Source organism: Choristoneura fumiferana, chromosome 3 (genome assembly GCF_025370935.1).
Source record: "Choristoneura fumiferana chromosome 3, NRCan_CFum_1, whole genome shotgun sequence".
NCBI classification, from domain to species: Eukaryota; Metazoa; Arthropoda; class Insecta; order Lepidoptera; family Tortricidae; genus Choristoneura; species Choristoneura fumiferana.
The window spans coordinates 17,557,842-17,580,938 of NC_133474.1; the positions used below are offsets into that span (position 1 = coordinate 17,557,842).

General features: G+C 39.8%; 2 protein-coding genes across 2 annotated transcripts in view; one reads left to right on the forward strand and one right to left on the reverse strand.

Annotated features, from left to right (window-relative positions):
- The first annotated feature begins 39 nt into the window (after positions 1-39).
- Rab3GAP1 (RAB3 GTPase activating protein subunit 1) overlaps positions 40-23,097 on the forward strand; it is a 33,461-nt gene continuing 10,403 nt past the window's right edge. Inside the window, exons 1-2 of the mRNA XM_074086008.1 lie at positions 40-1,367; positions 1,827-2,014. Coding sequence (XP_073942109.1) covers positions 129-1,367; positions 1,827-2,014 — 1,427 coding nt within the window. The 5' untranslated portion in view covers positions 40-128. The remainder of the gene's footprint in view (positions 1,368-1,826; positions 2,015-23,097) is intronic.
- Positions 2,562-23,097, reverse strand: part of haf (leucine-rich repeat and fibronectin type-III domain-containing protein hattifattener) — a 27,378-nt gene continuing 6,842 nt past the window's right edge. The window contains exons 2-5 of the mRNA XM_074086010.1: positions 6,975-7,142; positions 5,305-6,894; positions 4,305-4,836; positions 2,562-4,192 (exon numbers count right to left, since the gene is read on the reverse strand). Of these exons, the coding sequence (XP_073942111.1) occupies positions 3,930-4,192; positions 4,305-4,836; positions 5,305-6,894; positions 6,975-7,142 (2,553 nt within the window). The 3' untranslated portion in view covers positions 2,562-3,929. The remainder of the gene's footprint in view (positions 4,193-4,304; positions 4,837-5,304; positions 6,895-6,974; positions 7,143-23,097) is intronic.

Below are 23,097 nucleotides of genomic sequence, written 5' to 3' on the forward strand. Positions count from 1 at the left end.
GTCAGTGACATATGTCAATGTTTGACAAGAGAGAGATTACAGTGATGTGAGCTAATAATTTTCATTGTTTTCGATAAACAAAACAGCTGTTTTAGGTGAAATACGAAATAACAGATTCGTGTTGGAAAATGAACGAAGAAATTGACGAATTTGAAATTTACCATCAAGATTTCACAACTGCGTCAGAATGGGAAGTCTTTATTGCTAGAATAGAAGAGATACTGCATGAGTGGTCACTGTGCAAATCTAAAATATCTCATAAACAGGAAAACAGTGCAAAATGGGTTAGTAAATGCGAAGAAATCAAATTTCATGGTCTAAATTTTAAACTTTCGTACCATACTTTGGAATCAACTGAAAATAGAAGTGAGGAGAATGATAACAAGTCTTTGTTAGAGGATTTGCATAATGGTATCTGGGCGGCCACTGCAAACTTCCTTGATGAGCTGGATAACAGTCCTTTTCCCGTGTCCTCTTGGTTTGGTCTCAAGCGGTATCTGATGCTGTACCCAAGTGAGCCACTAGTGGATGGGAGCCTTATAAAACTAGTTATGAGTTCAGTGAACATTGCATTTGCCAATGTGGACTGTGGGGTTCCATTTTTTGTTAAAATAAGAGAACATTGGCAACAGTGTTTTCTTGGTTTTTATGAAGACAGTGAATACAAGACTAGTTTTGACACAATACATTTGAAACGCATCTCCAACCAGTGTTCTCACCTCAGTGGCCTTGTTAGTCTGTTCAAGTCAAAGATAGCATCACCAGTGGCGCTTGGAGCCGTTGTTGTATCGGCAAAGTTCTCATATGAATTGAAAGATGTTGATGCATTTGCATGGACTCGCAGCACACAGTCAAATGAGTTCCTATCTGTTGACGGGTTTGATGTTAAAAAGCTTGTCGAACTACCATTTGGCTCAGAGAAAAATCCCATTTCAAGTGCACTTCTCAATGCTATCTGGCCACGGTTCCTTGAGAGTTCAATCGTTGATTGTTCAACATTTTCTGACATTGACCCAATAATGGCCCCTACATGGACCATTACTTTGAAAATAAGAGATAATTTACAATGCCAGCTCTCAGAGACAATTGATAAGGTTTTGAATTTACTGGACAAAAATAGCCTTTTAATGGATACCTTGGGGTTGAGTAGAAGCTTAGGGCTGGTGAACCCACTGCACAAGATTACAGAAGCCCCTATCACAATATCCAAGCTAGTGAAAGCTGCTATGGGGCAGAGCACTAATGTTCACGAGTTCAAAGGACCTATAGCTGATGACTTGTTGATGGCACTACTGTATTATATCTTTCCTGATGCTGTGGAGGATGAAACCTATAACTATCCAGAAAATTTGGAGGTAGAATTTAAGGTAGGTACAATTTGTAGTCATGGATTTTGAAACTTTTTTAGTAGTCTATCTTATAGTATCTTTTTAGTAGTGCAACAGCTTCATTTGCTAGCCTTACGCTTCATCAAGCTTAAGACTAGTGGTACTGTACTAGTGAAAGCTACTGCTGGGTGACACTCACTCACTTCTAGTAGGCATTAGGTATTGCCATCCAAACTTATAAATGCAAATAGTTGTTTGTTTTTTATACTTTCACACTTAAAGTACCTACTACTGCAATTTAGTTGAAATTTGACATGTCGATATTTTGAGACCCTGAGAAAGACATACTTCTTATCCTGGAAACTGAATAGTGCCTGGGATAAAAAGTATTCCGTAGCAACAACTACTTTGTTCATAAGTACCTAGTTCAAGATTGCTTCAAGAATGGTGACCATAAGATCGAACTATCTCTTAATACAGAATCATGGTTGTTTCCAGAGTGATGGGTCAGAGGGCAAGTTGTGCAGCTATGTGAAGACGAGCCCGGCGGGCGGGCTGGTGTGGCGGCTGTCTGTCAGCGCGGCGCGGCTGCTGGACGCCGGCGGGCTGCCCTACCTCGCGCACCTCTGGTACGAGTTCACTCAAGAGCTTCAGTACCGTTGGGAACGGAAAATACGCATCCCTGGGTAAGTGATTTTATGTGCATCGGTAGCGACTCTAGCGCCACCTAGTATCAAGTAGATGAACTAATACTGACAGTGAGACTAGATGTGGTACTCCTCTTCTTCACCCACGTTAGGTAAGAGTTCAACGTAGGATTGGAAGTGCCGGTGGGAGCCCTGCGTGATTGGCGTCATTTACTTCATGTTTACTTCAGTGTCGATACTAGTGCCATCTAGTATCGAGTAGCTGAACTGTCATGTCATGAATGAGAAAGTAGTGTGTTACGCTTCTCTAGGCTCACTGAACTCCGCGTATAAGCGTGCAGTTAGCGGAACAGAGAAGTGCAGAATAGAACCATCAAATTTAGTGAAAACTCACAGCACCTTGTTTACCTTTACGACACCCATAACGAGAACGAAATTCATAGGCAGCAAAGCTAGCGCCTTAGTCTTTCTATAAGAAAAAAGGGCCATCTACATGATTACTACAAACAATGCCCAAAAGTAACCAGAGATTAAAAGAGTATTTGAATTTTTATAATTTGTTGAATAAAATAAGTACTCAAATAATATTTAATAACATTTTAATAATAAAAATATTTTATTAACAATATTTCTTTGATTAAGTGTATATGTCTATGTACAATTTTTATTACATTTAGCACCATTTGGATTATGCTTCTTTTGTATTTGGTTATCAGAAATGTAAACAGAATAATAGTATATCTTAATTAGATTAATATGTACAACTTACGACTGCAATATGTAGTAGAGTTCTATCTTATAAAGTCCAAGCTTTTTAAGTGCTGGTCCTACCAAAACTTATAGGATTCGCGAGAATCGCCAGCACTCAGGGAAAATCACTGTAGACAATAATCTTGTTGTCTTGTGTCTACCTTACTAATTACCTATCTAAATACATAAAATAAACTACTCTTAACAATTCCAAAATATAAAATATTAGTGGATTCATATAATATATTGCACCATAATTTAGAAAAGCCAAAATCACTCGCCTTGCTTCGACATATTGATTAACGGACGGAAGATTTTTGACTAGTTCGTAACTAACCAAATGGTATGAATATTTTTCCATAAAAATATAAATAAAATATCAGTTGCTCTTCATGCGGACCTACAATTTGCGTCTCTCTGAGATCGGAATTTTCTTGGCAGTGATTGAGCTGTCATAGTGGTTTTCTACTAATAACTTTTAATACTATACTCGTTCATGTGTCAATACAATTGATTACAAATTACAACATTTGAGTAAAAGTTAACAACAGGCGATCTTATTGCTAAAAAGTGATCTCTTCCAATCATCATGTAATTTGAATAGAGGAAACACATCGACTTCAATAAGTACTCGAAAAAAATCGCAACAAGAATTGATTGAACAGATCGAACCATCCTCCTATAGGTATATTTAGCTATTTTTAACAGTTGTTGATTAATTACTGGCTTCATTAGTGTAGGTAGTGTACATACAAAACTATGGATTTAATCTGCTATAAAATATACCTATATATACCTATTATATACCTACCCGTCAAACTATTGAGCAACGATCAAAAGATTAATACTCTAATCATCTGTATGACACGATAAGATGCCAACAATCGATTTTGAAGTTGGTATATCTATAATATTTACATAAGTCGACAAAAGAGAAGTTGCTATGACAGCTGGATGTGCAATGAAAATTCCGGTCTCTGCTTCTCAAACATTAATCTTATGCACATCATGACAGTGGTAACATTCCTTACCAAACATCTAGTAGCACGGATCATGATCTGTGTTTAGAGTCGGAGTCCTTCTCGAGACTGTCCCACGGTGGGCTGTCGCTGCCGTCAAGAGGTTCGGGCGGGTCGGGGCTCGGCCTCGGGCGCCGCGGACGCTGGCGCGCCTCCCGCGCCGCCCACGCCGCCCCGCGCGCGCGCTATAACGGCACCAGGCCGCCGCGCGTCGTCGGGTTCCGGGCCATGTAGATGTCCATGTCGTGGTCGGTCCAGTTGTCGGAGGTGTCGCAGTAGCCCATGCCCAGCGAGCCCACGCTGTAGCGGCTGGCGGGCCGCGAGCGCGAGCGCGGCCGCCGGCGCGACCCCGCCGTGCCGCCCGTGGCGCCGCCCGCCGCGCCGCTCAGCGACAGCCGCGAAGCCCGCTCCGAAGCCGCCCCCAGTGATTGACGCGATTGACGAAGATCTGAAATGTTCGATTCGCAATTGAAAATTATCGTTCACCGGACGACTCCTAGGCTACGACGAAAGAAGAAAAGGAAGCGTTCGGGATCGGGAAGGGGCCAGGCGGCACTCACCGGTTCGAGATCCCAGCAGGCTGCCCGGGTAGCCGGGCACTCCGTATCGGCCGGACTGCGAATAGCTATGCTGCGACTGTCCGTCGGCGAGGGAGCGGGCGCGGCCCGGCCGGCCGGGCAAGGGATCGGGGGGAGCCGGTTCAGTATAGGTTCGTGCTCGCGGGATCGAACGTGCGCTGTAAGCCGACACTTGATCCCACTCACGCTGCTTGCCGAACGCGCCGAGGGTGGCGAGCGAGGAGAGCGGGCCTCCGGGGCTGGGCGTGCCGAGCGCGCCGCAGCAGGCGGGCGGCAGCTTGTCGGGCGGCGCCAGGCGGTGCACGGTGCGCGCGCGCCGCCTCGATGCCGCCGCGAACACCAGCACGGCCACCACAATGGTGCCGCAGATAGCGGCGCTGGCCGCGATCGTGATCTTGTCCATGTTGGAGGCGGCGGCCGAGACCGTGCGCACCTCGCGGCACTGCCCGTACGGGACTGTCTCCGGGCTCACGTGCACCTCCTCCAGGGAGATCACGCACACCACGATACATTCCTGCCAAATTACAACAGATAGTGATCCATTGAACAGTTACAATATTATCACCAAGGTCAACTTTAAAATTGGCATCGTGGACCTTTATCTACAAACTAGCCTTGTCCGTGGAAAAATACAATAATTGCTTCTCTCTATCCCGTGTTTTTTTTTAAATATATCTGCCGAACAAATTCCATGTTTCTAGCTGCAGTGGTATATGCTGTGCATTGTCTGTCAGTGAGTCATACAGTAACGTTACCTACATTTTATAGTTGTCTACAATATCCACGTCAAATGCCAAATGCGTTAAATGTGTGGTGAGATTCGTATTTTATTTTATGTACATAATGATATATATGTTACGAACTCTAGTTACAGTTTAGAAGTTTCTACCATAACAGTATTCAAAGCATTAACATTATGTCTTAAGTCTCGTTATTCATTATATTAGCTATTCGTGTAAAATGTAAATCTTGTAGCGCTTACCTGAGATGGAACGTTTTTGATTTTGAATTCTCTTTCGCTGGCTTCTAGGGGCGGGCCTTGCTTGAAACTTTTATCACCAAAGAGTCTGTACACCACACGGAATCCGAGAATATTAGCGACATCGGAGTCCCACTGTATAATGACGGAATTGTCTTGCCTGTAGGCATTCTTAACGATGACCTCGTTAGAGTCGTCTATTTTTGGTTTCTGTTGGGGAAAGTTCATAACGAGCGGTGGACGCTGATGAGGGGCATGGCGCCAAGTCGGCGCCGCGGGGCGCACGGGCGGCACCTGGGGCCGGCTCGGGCGCGCGCTGGTCGCGGGGGTCGCGGGGGTCGCCGGCTCGGTCGCGCGCGCGGGCGCCTCACTGCTGCTGGCGGCGCTACTCGCGGCGGGGGTCGTGCTCGCGGTGGTGGTAGTGGTGGTGGTCCTAGTCGTCGTGGTGCTCCGCGCTGTCGTCGATGACGTTTCACTTATTTTCCAATCATTTAACTCCTTTCTGACAGTTGTTGTTTGTTGTGCCAAAGTAGTCGTTTCATATTCACAGACTAGCTCGTTTGGTTGAAAACTGTAAAATCCACGCTCACGAAATTGTGGCGGGTTGCCACAAAATTGAGGATTTCTTTCTCGCGATGTCACTTGAAGTTCCCCGTCTCGAATCCATTCTATTATCCAGCGTAGACGACAATCACAGTTAAGAAACCGACCACCAATGCTAAGGCCCCGCAGAGTGTTATTTAGATGCGCGAGAGCCTCGGCCGGCACGGTGGGCAGAGGGTTTCCATCGAGCGCTAAAAGCGTGATCGACGGATTATTCGCAAAAGCATCAGCGGGTAACTTGTTAAGCAAATTAAATCCGATATCGAGAACCCTCAACTCTGTTAAGGTTTCCATCGCTGCCGAAGGAAACTCTGGCAAGAGATTATTTAGAAGGCTCAAAGAACTTAACGTCGTTTTAATTCCAGCAAAAGCGTCTTCCTTGAGAGAAACAATTATATTGCGCTCCAAGTTTAGCGCTGTCAGGGAATCTAATCCTTCAAAAGTCTTTTTGCCTTCAGGCCCTGGCAGTTCTCTGATACTGTTCTGAGATAAATCAAGGAAGGCTAAGCTGCGCAGCCCACGGATACATTCTGGAACAGATTTTTGTTTAGTTCCTTTAAGATTAAGATTTTTGAGAGAACTGTCCAATCCGGTCAAGGCATGAGGTGCTAAAGTGACGTTATTGTCCGATATTTTGAGTGTTGTCAGCTTTCGTAATGTAATAAAAGCATGGTTATCTATTTGGGTAATACGATTTTTTGATATGTCAAGCAGAGATAGATTCGTTAGTATTTTCAAAGCCTTTACTGGTACTTCCGCCAGTTCATTGTCTTGCAAGTTTAAGTTTTTCAAATGAGGGCCTTGCCCTCGAAAGGCGTCATCGTCAATCCTGTTAATCTTGCATCCGGAAATTTGAATATTGTGTATTTTCAAATTAGTAAAAATACCATCATTGAGGGACGGGATTGTCGAATTGTTTATGTATAACAAGTCGATCGGGATGTTTTTCGCGCTTGAATTTAACGCTTTCAAGAGGGTTGCGAAATCAACCTGAAAAAGAACAAAATCGGGTCGTTACGAAAAGTTTAAATGATAATTAAGTTGAATCGTGAGTTAGCGAATAAGGTTACCTGATCACATTGGACAGACATGTCCCTCGCGAGGTTGAAGGCGCAAACGCAGGCATCTTGCAGCGCGGGCACTGGCGGCCAGGGGCAGGCGCCGCGCACGCGCGCTGTCGTCACCGCCAGCGCTACCACCCACACCCATATTCTGATACGGCCGCGGGAATTAAATCCCTGCAAATAAAAAGGTCTACTGTTACTATCTGCATCGATAAACTGATAATTTCTTAACGTTAGACTAGTGTCATAAGTTTGTGAGAGAAATCTTCAATGTTAAAAAAACGACACAAGGAAATGAAGATTTCACGAGAAACGCGACTAAGATTCTTGTAAAGCGCTGTGTGATGTGAGCAGTTTAATTGGACAGGCGGAGCCGTGGAATCTGCCGGAGCGGTGACGTTTTCTCCGCACGCATCTCTCTTCGGGCGCTGCGTCGCGTCCTCACCTCACCCCACGTCACATGTTTAATTATTTGTATTAGACGTCTCGCTTTGCTTCACTTTCAATTTCTTGGTGCATATTAAATATGTTTTTGCATATATTATTTATGGAGTAACAGACAGCTAATATTACACTAAATAAATTTAGATACTTGCACATACACATACTATGGTGACGCTGTTGAACAAAGTGAATTAGATATCAGGTCGTTACTTAAGTGGTGAGTTGTATTGTAACGTCCATCGATTATGGGTAGTGCTATTATCAAAGCAGTAAATGGATCTGAATTGCTAGTTTCTAGTAATAAACGCTTGTCGGTGTAGGAAACCATAAACGCAGTGCACGTTACGAGCGGCAATCAAGCGGTGCATGCGCCGTTGGGGGAATCGCAGCGTGGCGGCCACGGGCTACTAGCCCGGAAAACTCAGGCTTTCCCTGCACCCCCCGCCCCCCTCCGAATCACGCAATAAATACGCTACGCCACTCTTATGCTGATACTTTATTATTTAGTTGATTATATTGATGTACTCGCCTACTGAACAGGTACATTTTGTTTCCTAACATAAGTACCCACTTTTCTATGCAGTGATGGTAAAAGCATAAATCCCAGAATGACGAGGAAGCAGGTTCGATTCCTTCCTGGCTGTATGCCTTTTTTCAATGTGTTCTAGTTACAGCATTATTTAGCAAGACTATCGTGTGCGTACACACTGCACAGCATTCAACTTCGCTTTGTTGTTCACAGAATTATTTCTTTACTTTTGTCGGTTCGAGCCTAGCAAGTAACAAAATGAACACTGTTTCACTGGGTATTTGCCTCTGTTTAATAAGTAGGTACTCAAGTAAATGCAATATCGAACTTAATATATTTATAATATTTATGACCATATGAACGCCGTACGTGAGCGTTTCGGAAAACGTTTAATCCATCCCTTACATTACACATACCGCCTGACAGGCTGTAGTAAACATTTACGGATGTCCAGAAATAATTGACTGCTGTTTGTCCACAAACAGCAGCGTCAGATTACAGAGGTCGCAATCAATACAGCGTGTGAGCCGCCTAACATATAATCGCGTAAGTGGACTTTAAAATTATATAGTTTGGTAATTGTACGTAGAGCTATTAAAATAGGTTCTCTATTGCATGGCATAAAATGATTTGTAATATTATTGTTACGCATAATTGCTTTTAGCCGAATTAGCGATGTGAACTCATCATTACCTACGCATATTTTTACGCATAAAATTAAAAAGCATAAATACAGAAAGCATCATTTTCATGAAGACTAACGTCAAATAGCATAAACTACTAATATAAATAATGTACCTAACGTGATCTAACCTAATTGTTCATTTATAACAAATAATCAATCGTCCAAACAATTATGCATAATGTTTATTAGTCTAATACAAATTAGTCCAACTGAAATTATTCTAATATCATAATATGCCAAAAAAGTAGCAGGCCAAAGTATTACTATGCGACAGTACTAATATGCATATACAAATTATGCCAAATCAATTAAAAGGGATCCCTTAAAAATAGGCGTTGTTTAGTACTTGACAAAACTAATTTGTCTTGTCTTGCAGTACTTTTGTTATAGTTAAATTTTAGCCGCGTTTCAGCTGTTGAGAATATGTGTTTAACACGTGTCAATTCATAGAAAACTGTTATTTTAGGCATTTCTAAGCAGTTTTTATGTTTTTTTTTTTATGGTAAAACCTTTCCTTTCTTAACTGGAAGGAGGTAAATATTTTGTCTTCAATTATTATCACAAAAATTTTACTGAGCACCTGGATGATAGATGCTAATTATTAAAAAATCTAGTGTAAATCTGCTCTTTCACCTTATTTGTTCTTCGGTATTTTAAAGTTCAACCTCAGCCGTCGGTTGATAATCCAATCAAACTTAGTGAAAGTTCAGAGCTTCTCTATTTTACATATATCTCCCATGGATACTGTTAGCGTTTACGAGCGCGTCACACTGGCCTATTTACATGTGCGTTAAACGAGCATCATCCGATTTCGCTGCTAACGGCACTGCACTCGCCGCCGCGAGCTTGCCTTGCTCGATTCACTTTCGCGTTTTGTAGCTTCTGACCGTTTAAAGCCCACACTGTGACTTCACCTACATTATTTACACCGAAAATCATTCACTTACACACGGAATAAGTACTCTACATGTATACATTTTTAAATGGATTCCGCAATCAGCCTGAGTACTAAATATAAAATAATGATAATTGTAATAACCCATCATTAAGGTTTTTTATTTAACATTCTTTCGTGGTTTTAAAATTTGACAAATTAGCTGTTTCAAATGAATCGTGAACTCCTTTGTTTTGAATTGTTTTGCAACATTTGGTTTGCGGTTAAAGTCGTCGTAAATTTCTTTCTATGGTATTTTTATATCTGTAGCGGATAATAATTATTACTTACACATCAGTCACATCACATACCTATACATATTTTCCAATCAGCATCTTTCTTATGTCCTTTCGAATTTATTAAATTTATTTTCTATTATCTAATCCTTACTAAATCTATCAGTAAAATCTGTTTATAAATCTGTCAGTCTATCTGTCCGTTTCTCTTTCTGCCTATTCGTTACCTACTCACTCTTAAAACGTTGGACCGATTTAGATGAAGTTTAATATGGAGATAGCTCGAAACCTTGGGAAGGGCATAGGATAGTTTTTTTTTCGGAAAACTGCGTAGTTCCCACGGAATAGCGATAAACGATTTCTTCGCAGGTAGAGTCGTGGACAACAGCTAGTTTTAGATAAGTAGTAGAGGTAGATGAGATGACATGACTTCTTCTGAGTTAAAAAAAGTCTTGCTCTATTTATTATGTTATGAGTAGGCAAGGAAGTTCAGCGAGGGTTCCCGTGGAGACATGCATAAGCCCATCTTAAGTCATTAGCAAAAGTGGCATATTAAGAAAGTTGTCCCGACAACTGCGGGGTGCCTCGGATTTGTTCGGGTTTAGTCAGAACTGCCATTAAACGCTCTCCCCGCTTTACCTCTGTAATTATTTGTCTGTGCCTACATAAGACATGTGAATTATTTGTTTCTACATCCACTTCTTTCATTTTTACGCTTAAATTTTGCTCGATCATGGCTCGATCTGATTTAATTTCGTCTAAATAATTTCTCCGGCCAGGTTTGACTGACAGCTCGATTAAACTTTGGGCAGTTTCATCCAATCAATGTTGTACCTCTGCGACTCACGCGATGCGAAGAACTGATTTTATTGTTTTGACAATCACCTGCCGCGCCAGATAATTTAATTGAAACTGAGTCAACTGTAAAATGTCTAATTGTGTGTGGAAACTACTACATGTGGATACGTCCGCCTTTGTACTTAACACTTTACCTTTTATGTAACTTTTTTGTTTTTCCTTTTTGTACAATAAAGAGTACAAACAAACAAATAAACTACCCATCTACTTCCGTTTAGTATTCAATAGGCTATTTCTCATTGACACTATCTATAAAGGGAGATTGCACATAAATGATATAAAGTGTGGGTGTGGGAACTAGAATTAAAGCTTGAACCAGAACTAAAGCACCTGTTGTAAACTAGTCCTTCCTTCTTTCTGTAAAAAAGGTTGCCTGGAAGGGATCGCTCTTAAGCGATAAGGCCGCCTATTGCTCGCCTTGTAATTGTTTCTCTGTGTATCTGTTTTCTGTATCGCTTACTATGTCTGGTGTACAATAAAGAGTCTTTGTATTGTACCTATTGTAAAGCACGTGCAACGTCATGTTACCATATATTAACTCTACGAGTACATAGTTCCGAGACCTTTCTATACAAACACTGTTAAAACGTTAATAAATCTTTATCTAAGTCTAGTTCAGATAGTGGTTTTACTGAAAAAAATGTTTCACCCTAAATGTCGACAGATGGCGTTGGGTGTCATATCATAGGTCTCGAAATAGTTCAATAAAAGTTATGCTATTTTTTGTTACAATATCTATTGTATACCCTGTTTTGGTTGCGTCATCCATTGTATGTATTCGGTTTTTTAAGATTTAGTTTCTTGAACTACCGCTAGATGTCACTGTTACAGTAAGTAAAGCGCTATCGTTTGTCGGCTGTGAAATATACGTAACTAGATGTGACCACTTGGTAGTTGATCTTTCTAAAGGTTTAACGGGGAATGATGATCGGATTAATCACGCGTCTGCGTGAAGTCCGCCTCCGATTGTTACGCATTCGGCGGGCCAAAATCCTACTGACCCCTAATTTTTAAAAGATCCTTAATACAATATAAACATGGTCTTGCATTTGCGTTGTAAATAGTCGAAGCAACAATGCACTAAGATGCGCGTTATCGTAAGTTCATAATGAAACCCTTTCATTATAAACGCTTGAAGCTATAACATAAAATTGTCTTCATAATTTATCATTTTTTTCAACTCGCAGTCACTGACAAAATATTATTTTTTATGTAGAGGTAATAGTAGAGGATATGATTAAAAACGACCTTCACGATAGGAGGTTTGTAACTTTTATGAATAGGAGTAAGTAACAATAAAGTCGTAGTGGCGGTAATTAAGTAAGGAATTACGAGTGAGACTATTAGAAGCCCGAAGTCGAATACTGAGGGCTTTCTGAGTCGTGCTTCGTAATTCCTATACCGTTCTCCGTAAAACACAATCAAATAATTTACCAAATCAAATAAAAAAAATGGTCAAGTGCGAGTCGGACTCATACATAAAGGGTTCCGTAAACAGTTTAGAAAAAGTTTTTCTTAAAATTCTTTTAATGTAAGTTTTTTTTGCTGACTGTACTTTATGCCCCTGGTTACCAAAGTACTCGTCAAGACGACAAACGAGTCCAAACTCGATGCGGTCGAGTCGTTTATCACAGTCCTATGGTCACCCGCTAGCTTTATCATCAGATCAACTGGAGACCAACTGACTGACTGACTGACTGAGACTGGTTGAACATGGATGTTATAATATAATATTGCATTGTCATCGGATTTATACATACGTGTAAAATTTCAGCTCAATCGGTTGAAGATATCCACTTCAAATTTGAGTTGAAAGATTCCACCCGAGCAAACATAGTTACATTAGATACCTACACTGCAAATAAATATAATGCTTGTAATAAGTTTTTGTTAAAAATTTCATTTTTAATACAGGTTTTTTTGCCGAATGTACTTTTTGTTGACTGTACTTGCATTGTCGTCTTAACTACATCTGTACCAAATTTCAAGTCGGTACTATAACTATTGTGGAGCTCCCTCCTGCAGAGACGATCCTGGCAGGACCACCAAGATATCACTACTAGATTATTGTATTGTCACCAAATTTACATAAGTATGCAAAATTTCAAGTCGATCGGACCACTGGAAGTAAGTCAAATTTAGCTTCCAAGATTTGACCCAAACAAACAATAAATAAATAAATAAGCAAACAGGGCAAGCTAAAGAAAATATCGCCGAAATATTAGCAATTGTGCAAAAAAACATTTGTATTCTCATCCTCTTTGGTTCTGGCTGTTTGCTTCTGAAGCCATTGCCCGCAAAGCGCCGCGCGCGGCTAAAAAAAATATATCTGTCAGCACGGTTCATTCGCGGGAAATTCGTATGTTGTGTAATTAAATAATAAGAAGCTCGACTAGTGTGAATAATTTTTAAACTGTATTATAAACCTTGTAAATGGTGTTAAATACTTAGTAAGTATGATTTTTTTAGTGTAAAAAACAATAGGTAAACATAGTGATTAATACGGTGTGGATTTGGCGAGCGCTATATCAAAGTTGGCTTCATTGAGGTTTGTGGTTCATAAATTGCTTTATTAATTTTGCACAAAAACGAATAAACCACACAATCAGACCGTAACTATATTATACTATGAAGCTTTTTATATAACATCATTAAAATCGCAAACTTAAAGGTAAATATATTCAAACGACATAGCTAGCCGTTGCTAGGCGACTCGTTCGCCTTAGCAACGGCTAATAACGCCTAGCAACCAAAAAACGCTGGATAAAAAACACGTTTCTTGAATGACGACCCCCTTTAATTTGTAACTTTATTTTATTTTTAGTATTTGTTGTTATAGCAGCCACAGTAATACATAATCTGTGAAAATTTGAAGTGTCTAACTTTTACGGCTTCAGAGATAGAGCCCTGTGACAGACGGACAGACAGACAGACAGACAGACAGCGGAGTCTCAGTAATAGGGTCCCGTTGGCACCCTTTGGGTGCGGAACCCTAAAAATTAAAGGCAGCACGGCGGCTCTTGCAAACAGCCATGGCTTATTTTAAGTAAAATAAATAAGTGCAAAATGGAAATAATTGAAATCTGTTACTTAAAATATTTATTTATTGATAAATCAAAATAAAAAAAACCGGCCAAGAGCGTGTCGGACATGCCCAAGGTAGGGTTCCGTAGCCATTACGAAAAAAAACAAGTAATATTATGTGCGTTATAACACAATTAAAACATTTACTACAGTCTTAAAATCTATTACCAGAAAAAGAGCGTATCTTCACGGCACTTACGTCCTTTTGTTGAGAAGCGCAGTTTTTCGCCAATTACTTACTACTTACTAAAAACGGTACCTATATCCGATCATGTTGAAACCAATTTTCGTTGAAAGTATTTATTAAGCGTTACCTTTTTTTTTTTTGGTTTACAACTACAGAGAGGTTGTGGGCTTGTGTCCCCTTTTCAAGTATCTTGCATTATTTCAGGACTTATACTTACCGGTACCTATATCCGATCATGTTGAAAAATTTTCGTTGAGAATCCAAATGGTTTACTAGAACACAAAAGAGCTGATTATCTTCACTTAATCGAGCTGTCGACCTATGTGCCACACGTTGATGCGAGTTAAAAAAAAAACATTTTTTCAATTTCTGTTACGTGTATGGAGTGTCCCTATAAATATTTATTTTTGTAATTTAACTACAAAACTAAATAGCGGCTTTGATAAGACATCTGTACTCCAAATTTCATTGATATACATCTTGTAGTTAAATGCCTGTGACATACGGACGGACAGACAGACAGACAGACAGACAGACTTGACGAAACTATAAGGGTTCCGTTTTTGTCATTTTGGCTCCGGAACCCTAAAAAGCCGTGGTGGGCTAGTGTTTTGACCTGTGGCCTCTCAAGCAGAGGATCGTGGGTTCAAGCGCCGGCTCGCACCTCTGAGTTTTTCGAAATTCATGTGCGATATTACATTTGAAATTTACCACGAGCTTTGCGGTGAAGGAAAACATCGTGAGGAAACTGCACAACTGATAGTTTTACATACATATTTTAAGTAGTACATAGGTACGTATACAGAAAGAATTTCAGTCTGAGTAATTTTTCGCAGAGAGCTATAAACGATTTTCATGTTTAGGTAAAAATACCTAACTTCTCGTAAGAAAAGTTGTTGGATTATTGTATAATCTATAATCTGTATTACCTATTTTCATCATGTTCCAAGTTTCACAAGCGGGAGAATTATTCGGAAGTCTCCATACAACGAATCTCCTCGTATAATAATAGATCATTGTCTTATTCGGTGTAAGTTTAACCGTTTTCTAAAATAATGAACTGTTATTTGCTGTGTAAATATTCGTTACGTTATTAGTGTTTTATGCTTCTGTAATCAATGGGTATTTCCTAACGGGACTTTGTTACTACGGGCTGTATCTTTTGAACCGTAATATGTATTTTTGTGTTTGTGTTTTATTGGCAACGAGTTTGCTCAACGAAATCCATGTTTTTTTTAAGTATGTTGGTGGCTTGCATCGGACGCGGTACGCTACTATTGGCGTTTGAGAGCAGTCAAGATTTTTCCTGTCTTTCCTGATCAAATGTTCCCAGGTGGTCTGCAGTCGGTAGGACACCATGGCATGGCATGGCATGGCATGGTGGGTGCGGATTCGTTCTCCGTTCGGAGCACTAAAAACGTTCCATTTTAAAAAACTTTTAGTAATATGTGTTGCTATTTGCTATGGTATATATCACAACATCGGTAAAAATGCACGTAACCAACCGAACGAAGTTCGGAAGTCAATGAGAACGACGAAAACAATCCTCGCTTCCTTCAGTCAAAATTTTATGCAAGTAATTATCTGACCATAATATTCGAAACTACTGCCCCAAGAGAATCAATCATCTGACGAAAAGTCAAACCTTTGACAGACTAAGTAACTCTTTTGTCAGTTTGTAGTTGTGAAGCACTTAACAATCCGAAATTATCATACCACTACGATTTGTAATCAAAGTTTGACGTCCCTATTATGCCGGCGGTAGCCAAAACATAATTGTGTTGCGTCACTCGAATACCGTTGGTAATGTTCGTATTATTTATTAGTATATCGGGCGGAGCATGCCGTGCTGCGGCGCGGTGACTTCTACTCTACTACCATGGGCTATTCGACGCACGTCCGCCAATTACGCAGCGGGATAATTCAAGACACGATCTTTATGCGGCACGAGACTCGACGGTACCAGCGGACAGATCGGGCTCAATTTTATAGGTACATATAAAAAATACTCAAACACAATCTGTTCGCACTAAAGGCAATTAAGGGGTCGCCGATAGAGGTGGACGCGTTCCGTATTATAAATGCTTGTCGATTCGTGACACGAGCGCAGATAGTGATGCTCATCTTCAACGGTATCTTAGAATGTGAGCTTGTGTGCCTATCTTCGTTTAAGGGTCGTTGAGGAGTGTTTCGCCCTATTAATATTACTGTTTGGGCGAACCCAAGACTGATTTGAGTACACCTTTCGTCAGTGCTCATATTTGATTATTATTATTAAATTCCAATTCAAATTCAGAATACAGTAAAAAATACATTGGTCTGGTCTTATCATAATTATAACTAAGTTATTAGTTAAGATAGAATGCAAAAATAACGTAGCTAAACAATGTGACATACATAATGACTAAAAATAACTATATCTTTGATCTGTGTTCGAAATTAAGATATGGAACATATTTCCAAGCAAAAGTAAACATTTTAATTTAATCATTAACTTTAAGTAACAATTCTCAACACTCGATTTAAAATGCTGCGATTCTCTTAAAACTTTATAGTTCTAAAACTTTGTACCTCTCTTTATAAATTTATCGTAAGCTCTACCAAGATATACCGCCGCCATTAAAGTTTCACGCCCCTGTCACTCTGTCCTGGAATGTTCGGAACTAACTGACACACCGCAATTGGCTCCTGGGGTAGGTTTCATGGCATCGAACTTTTACCGTTACTTATTATAACTTATAATGTTTAATTGAGTATCCGACGCTTGCCTTTATCTAAGTGTTATATTAAATATTCAAATAATTATTTGCAGTGTCTGTTCTTTTGTTTTTAAAAAGAACTTTGAGTAGCTATTGCGAGTGATTAATGCAAATAAAGACCATCATCGTTAAGACACGAAAATGTAACCAAAGATGCTCCACATCTCGTATATTTAAACGAAAATCTAAGTTTTAACTTTAAAGAGTCAGGAATGAATGAACTAATACAAATTATCTTTGAACAAAGACGTTATTAAAAAGTTAATTTGTCACTTCCACGGCGAAAGTCTGTGATTCAGCATTGACACGACGTCGATAAGTCATGGTTTTGGTTTCTGCCTTTCTCCTGTGAATCACTTTGTTTTTAAAGAATTACCTTCTTTGTCGCTGACTAATGTCATCGCAAATTACGATTTAGAGAGGGTATTATACAAGTTGAGCTAATGAGTCCATTAAGGTTTCACAGAAAAGATGCTAAAGGCATTTTGCATTAATAAGCAGATGGTATTCCTTACGGTTAAACTAGTTGGGCAATTTATTACGGCAGTTCCGTCGTGGTCGTTTGACTGGCTTGATAATGTCGGCCATTAGGTTTGGAGCGCGCCGTGCGCTACCGGTGTCGGAGTGAGATGTGGTATGGTACCTACCGGTCGCGATGATAAATTCAACTTCAACTGCGTCCCGTAGGAATTTTACATTTTCCTACGATAGTAGCTTATTATGTTCATTAGGGTCAGTACATTTTCTTTTTTGCCAGCCAACCTGTACCACTACCATGAGTTTACAGTGACCGTACTCGATAGCGACGGCGTAAATTATTGGTATGGAGAATTCTACAGTATGCTTAGTGTATTTTTCCGTTCACAAAATACGTCTCGATCGCGTTCGCGTTTAAATCTCAATTTGTATGGAAACACGGACAGCGCCTCTAGCGGAAAGTATGCGCAACAACTTCTGTTAGTGTAGGTTTGCTTTTGCTACGTAAACTATTTCGTCCGAGTATCGTAACGAAAACGGGTGACGACGCCGCACCGTGCACATGTAGCGGCTACGTATCGACGATCGAACGCTCGATTTTCGACTTTGAATAGTAAACGAATGTTTTGTGAAAACGCCACACTAGAGGCACAGCGCCTCTACAAATAATTTACGCCGTCGCTATCGAGTACGGTCACTGTAAACTCATGGTAGTGGTACTGCAGTGCCCCTCTGCTAGGTTAAGGCAAAGGCATCCCATCTTGACCGCCACAACTCCCTTTATATTTGTGAAAAAATTATGTACATCAGACAGATGAACCCTCCCTCCCTTCAAACAAACAAACAAACAACATATGGTCCCCCCCATTTGTGCCCCCATGTAATAAAATAAAAAAGTTTTAATAACAAGAAATACAAGCTTTTTGGTTTAGCTATACTGTTCTTTTAATTCCAACAACTGGAAGTGGGCGAAATACGACTTGCAAGATTGAATAAGAGCATGTAAAATCTATTTTAGTAAACTTTTCTTCCGATGAAATCTTGGTTACTTAGTAATATCTATGAAAACTTGAAAAGCTTAAGACGATAATACCTACCTACCTTGCAAACAAGTACCGTAACTCGTACATTTCCTCCGACAATTTGCTTGGTCAATTAACTATTCTATCTATTTACTTTGTAATAAACCATAACATACTTAGTTTTCCTTATTTATTGACGAAGAATTGCACGCTTCGTACTACTCATGGGTGTTTTCTCACCATTACTGTACATTTGTTACACTTTCTTAACTTCTCGTTATCTAAAGATCTTCAGTGTGTTCCGAAAAGTGAAATGTATTGTAAACATATAAGTAAGCACAATAGTTAATTTACGGCAATTACGGTGATGGACCCGCGTCTGGGTACCTAATGACGTATTATTTGATTAGATCTGACGGGTATCGGCGGCGCGGGCGCTGCCGCGCGAGCGCCGCCGCCGGTGACCCGGCCGGGGCTGGGCTGCGAGCGCGAGCTTTCTCTTACTTGACAATTGTTTCTTGCCAGCTGCGTCATTACCTTTACCTACTTGAAATAAATGTCTGAATGGCTGGTTTCTTTCAATTTGCCTAATTGCCAACAGCTATGTGTGAAGTTTCCTAATTGGGAACTTTCCTTATGAGTGAAATTATCTGTACCTAATGGCATCGGGAAGGCCGTAGGCTTGTGAGCATGTTGACATTATTTAACTTTGCTATCATGTAATAGTTAGGAGCGTGTCGTTGTGTTGTGCTGTGTTCTATGTTGTGCTCTTAACTCAAAAATATGGTATCTCTACCTAAATCGATTGATAAAATAGCGAGTGCGAAAAAATAGAGAACTTGAAGTCCGTCTAAAATATGGAAACATGATTGGTTCACCACTGTTCAAAAGTCCTGAAAACAACTATACAGGGATCTTCAGTAAAATTTGGTCACACACACTGCTTATCTTTACTAATATTATTAATGCGATACCGAGTAGGTATGTATGTTTTTTACACTTTCACGTGTAAAGAATTCAATCGATCATGATGAAATTTGGTTTGGGGATAGTTTGAGACCCTGAGAAAGACTTAGGATTAGTGTATGTCCGGAAAAATGTATAGTTATCACGAGCACGCGACAAAAAAATTCTTCGCAGTCGAAATTGCGGGCAACAGCTAATCCGAGTTGCACTTGGTCGGATTTTCATATTTCCACTGAGCTTTTGGTGATGGGAGAGCCTCAGTCATATGGCCTTGACTATGAAGTTAAAAGTTCTGGAATTTAGAGGTCTATTCCCGGAAGGGGCGAAGGCACTCGTATGATGAATACAAATGATTGTACCCTTGTCCTTATGTATTCAAGTGTGATTTTTCTATGCATATATGTATGTATGCTATTTCTTATTTCGTTATCTAACCGCTCATGATTTAAACTTGTTTAGTTTGTGACTGGATCATTTGGTTTAATTATCCCACAATATTTAATTACTTACTTATTAATTTTATTTTCGATGAAATGAAAACTAGTGAAGTTAGCTTACACATCTGGATTGTTGACTTACGTAGCATTTAGTATAGTTTTCATAACGTACTCAGGAGTTATTCTGTCCTCATGCAATAGTAAAACGCAATACCGGTCCATCATATCACATAGGTAACAAAGCAATTTACACAATCCTCCGAGGACCTCTGACCCATTTCAGTGCGTGCGCGGATAGAGTCCGGGCTTGAGGGCGGTCGTACTTACGCGATATTACGGCATGTCCGATTGACATTCCAAATCCCGTTTTGATCATCCCGATTTCGTGTCGCTGTCAAACGTCGATCGACGGGGCTTAAACCTTCGATTACGGCCTTATATTTCAAGCCCCAAACCATCCATTCGACGGATTATAACTATCTATTCAGAAATCTTATTTGAATAGGTATATTTAAAACAGCGCGAATTTACTTATACTCAGACGCAGTCAATCGTTAGGTCGTTTCATTTCTTCTTTTTCTTAACACCTATCACTGTCGTTTAATGAGGTTCACTCATTCTCTAAAAACGTCAAATTAATTCTGACATGATTAAAAATCTCAGTTAATCGTTCAGAGGAAGAAAATTAAAGGTTCCGTCCGTCTAGTTGTCTTGTGTAACGGTAAGCGTGAGAAGAAAGCGCGACTCCCTCTGGGTGGCGCGTAGCCGGCCCGGGTGCACGCGCTCACATTATGTTACGTTCGATACACAAACTGTTCTGTTCATACACACATACCCGTATGAATATGAGGTATGGGTGTCTTCGGCATTAAGTAAGGGCAGCCACGCGAGGAGACGCTTTGATCGTCGTGCAGCGTGCTTATGTCGCTGCTCATTAGAGCTAGCTGCCTACATTCCGATATAAACAGTTAACACGAATTGTGTGTCATTATCGCCAACGTATACTGGGTCAATCATGTCTACCGCTCATATTATTATAATAAAAGTTATCGCAAGAAGAAGTTTAATACTAGTCATGATTAGAATAGCTCACGTTATGATTAAAGTTAAGTTAAACAAATAGTGTCATGCAGCAGTGGCTATAGTAATATTGGACCATAATAATATTTATTTCCAACAGACTCCCAGACAGGAGTCAATGTATGGTGAACATTTCGGATGCCTTACCTACTTATTTTCTCTAGCGGTTTTACTATCGAGTCGGATAATTAGTAAAAATATTACTGCTACAGGATCGAATAATTATGCAACAATATCCGATCGATTACATTGCAATAGAGAGATCTCATAATACGGTAGATCCGGATCCTGCTTTAGAGGGCGTGTAAGGAAATTCATTCGTATTATATTCGGTGTAATTGCCTCCAAACAAAGTAATAAAATTATAATGAACAGTGTTGGTACATACGCTGCCTCTGACGGATTTAAACCGGGGATAATTGTCCCGGGCTGGATATTCTGTAACATAAACGTTCATAACTATACGGTTTTTTCAGCAACAGAGAAGAATTAAACAATCTTGACCTGCCCTTTCATTGTAAAACGGTTAGATATTAATTATTTACATACGAAACCATAACAATATAATTAACTTTAAAAATGACTGTATCACATCATAATTTAATTGTTAGGTAAGTACTAAGTACTTGTTCTATAAAAGTATTTTGCAATAAAAAGACAGGTTAAGATTATTTACCTCATTTCAATTACAAAAAAAAGAATATAATTAATTAACTAGGAGTACGAACAACCAACGGATAAGACTCGAGTAGATTTTTTTAAGCATTCATGTATGAGTTTTTTTAAGTTCCGGTAGTCCCTTCATCCTAGAGCCTTACTGTATTAGAAAGTCCTTAATGCTTTGTAGAAATAAAATCCAGCTTATGATTTGGCGATAGATAGATACGTATAGATGGATATCTCCACATGCTAAACATAGGCCTCCCCCAAGGCTCTCCACTCAGACCGGTCTCGTGCTTTCCTGGAGGCCTACAGAGTACCGACAGCTCGTCTCCCGTTCCGCGGACGCCATTCGCCACATGACTTCTAATATGAAATATTATAATTTGATTGTTAATTAATTATTGTAGTTTTTACGCATATATTTCGTTTTTGTTCCTGTGTACGTTATCTTAAGTATTCTTTTGAACGTATTATCGGGGACAAGATAAAATATAACACTAGTTGCTATCGTTATTCGGCCCCGAACGTGCTTTTGAATAAGAAGAATAAGAATATTATTTATTTATGAAAATGTAGTAGTAAATACAGTTGGAGAAGCGTTGGTATACAGATTCTGATTGATAATGCTATACGAGTATCAACACCGGAATAAACTTCCGAATGCTACTTTTGAATGTGTCACGGGAATGTTCGAGCACATGAGCATGAAACGTGGATCATGTTGCCGTGTGCATGTGATGGTGCGTTAATGAGTCGAGCAACGACGGCAAAAAGTTGAGCGCCGTTGCCGACCGCGATGCCGAGCGGCGCGAGACCACCAGCCGTTGCGGCGCTACCGTACTAGTAGCCATCGTACTAAGCCAACACTTCGATTCATATCTATTTAAGAGTTGGGTTCTCTGCCCTTTCCCAACTCACGTTTCCCAAATGTTTCGTTTCCCAAACTGTTTCATTTTTGCCAACTCGGGAATTTCTCTGTAAGTATATTTTTCTAACTTTCAAAAAACAAACCTAACCTTCCTACTGTGTTCTATAAAAGCATAAGAATTAACACCGAGAAAAAAAATAGATTTCGGAGAAAATTAAGAGTTTGGGAAATGAAACAGTTTGCATATGAGACATTTGGCAAAAAAAAAAGACTGCGAAAAGGCAGAACCCTTGTTTACGTTTTTTTAGCCTCTTAAGGCCTGTTTTCACATTTTGCTGTATGGATTTTTAAGTTTGTATGTGAGTTCGATGTCATCATTGCAATAACTCCGGTTAATCTAATGATACTCTGATGAATGAACTCATACAAAAAGGTGTTTTAACCGGCTTCAAAAAAGGAGGTTATCAATTTGGTTGTATGTTTGTTACCTCAGAACTCCGTCATTTATGAATCTATTTGAAAATTTTGTTTTTGCGTTCGTCTAGGAATGTCTTCTCAATTAGGTCCCATAAGCACCAAATCAGGATCTGATCATTGGATCTTAAGGAAATCGAGGGAACTCTTCAAATGTTTTAGTGACACCTATAGTAAATTGGTATATTTAGTAGTAATTCGTGCATTTGCTCTTGAAAATCATCATTTGGTGAAGAGAAACTGATGATGAAGACCAATATTGACCATCGGTGTTACTATTCAATAACAAGTATTTTACGGGTTAAATTTTAATTACTTTGACACAGTTGCTAAGCAATTTATGCTCCTCGTAATGCATATGGTAAAATGGGTGGTGAAGCACCAGGACTCCTCAATGATGAACGTCTCTGCATCGGAAAAAGCAAC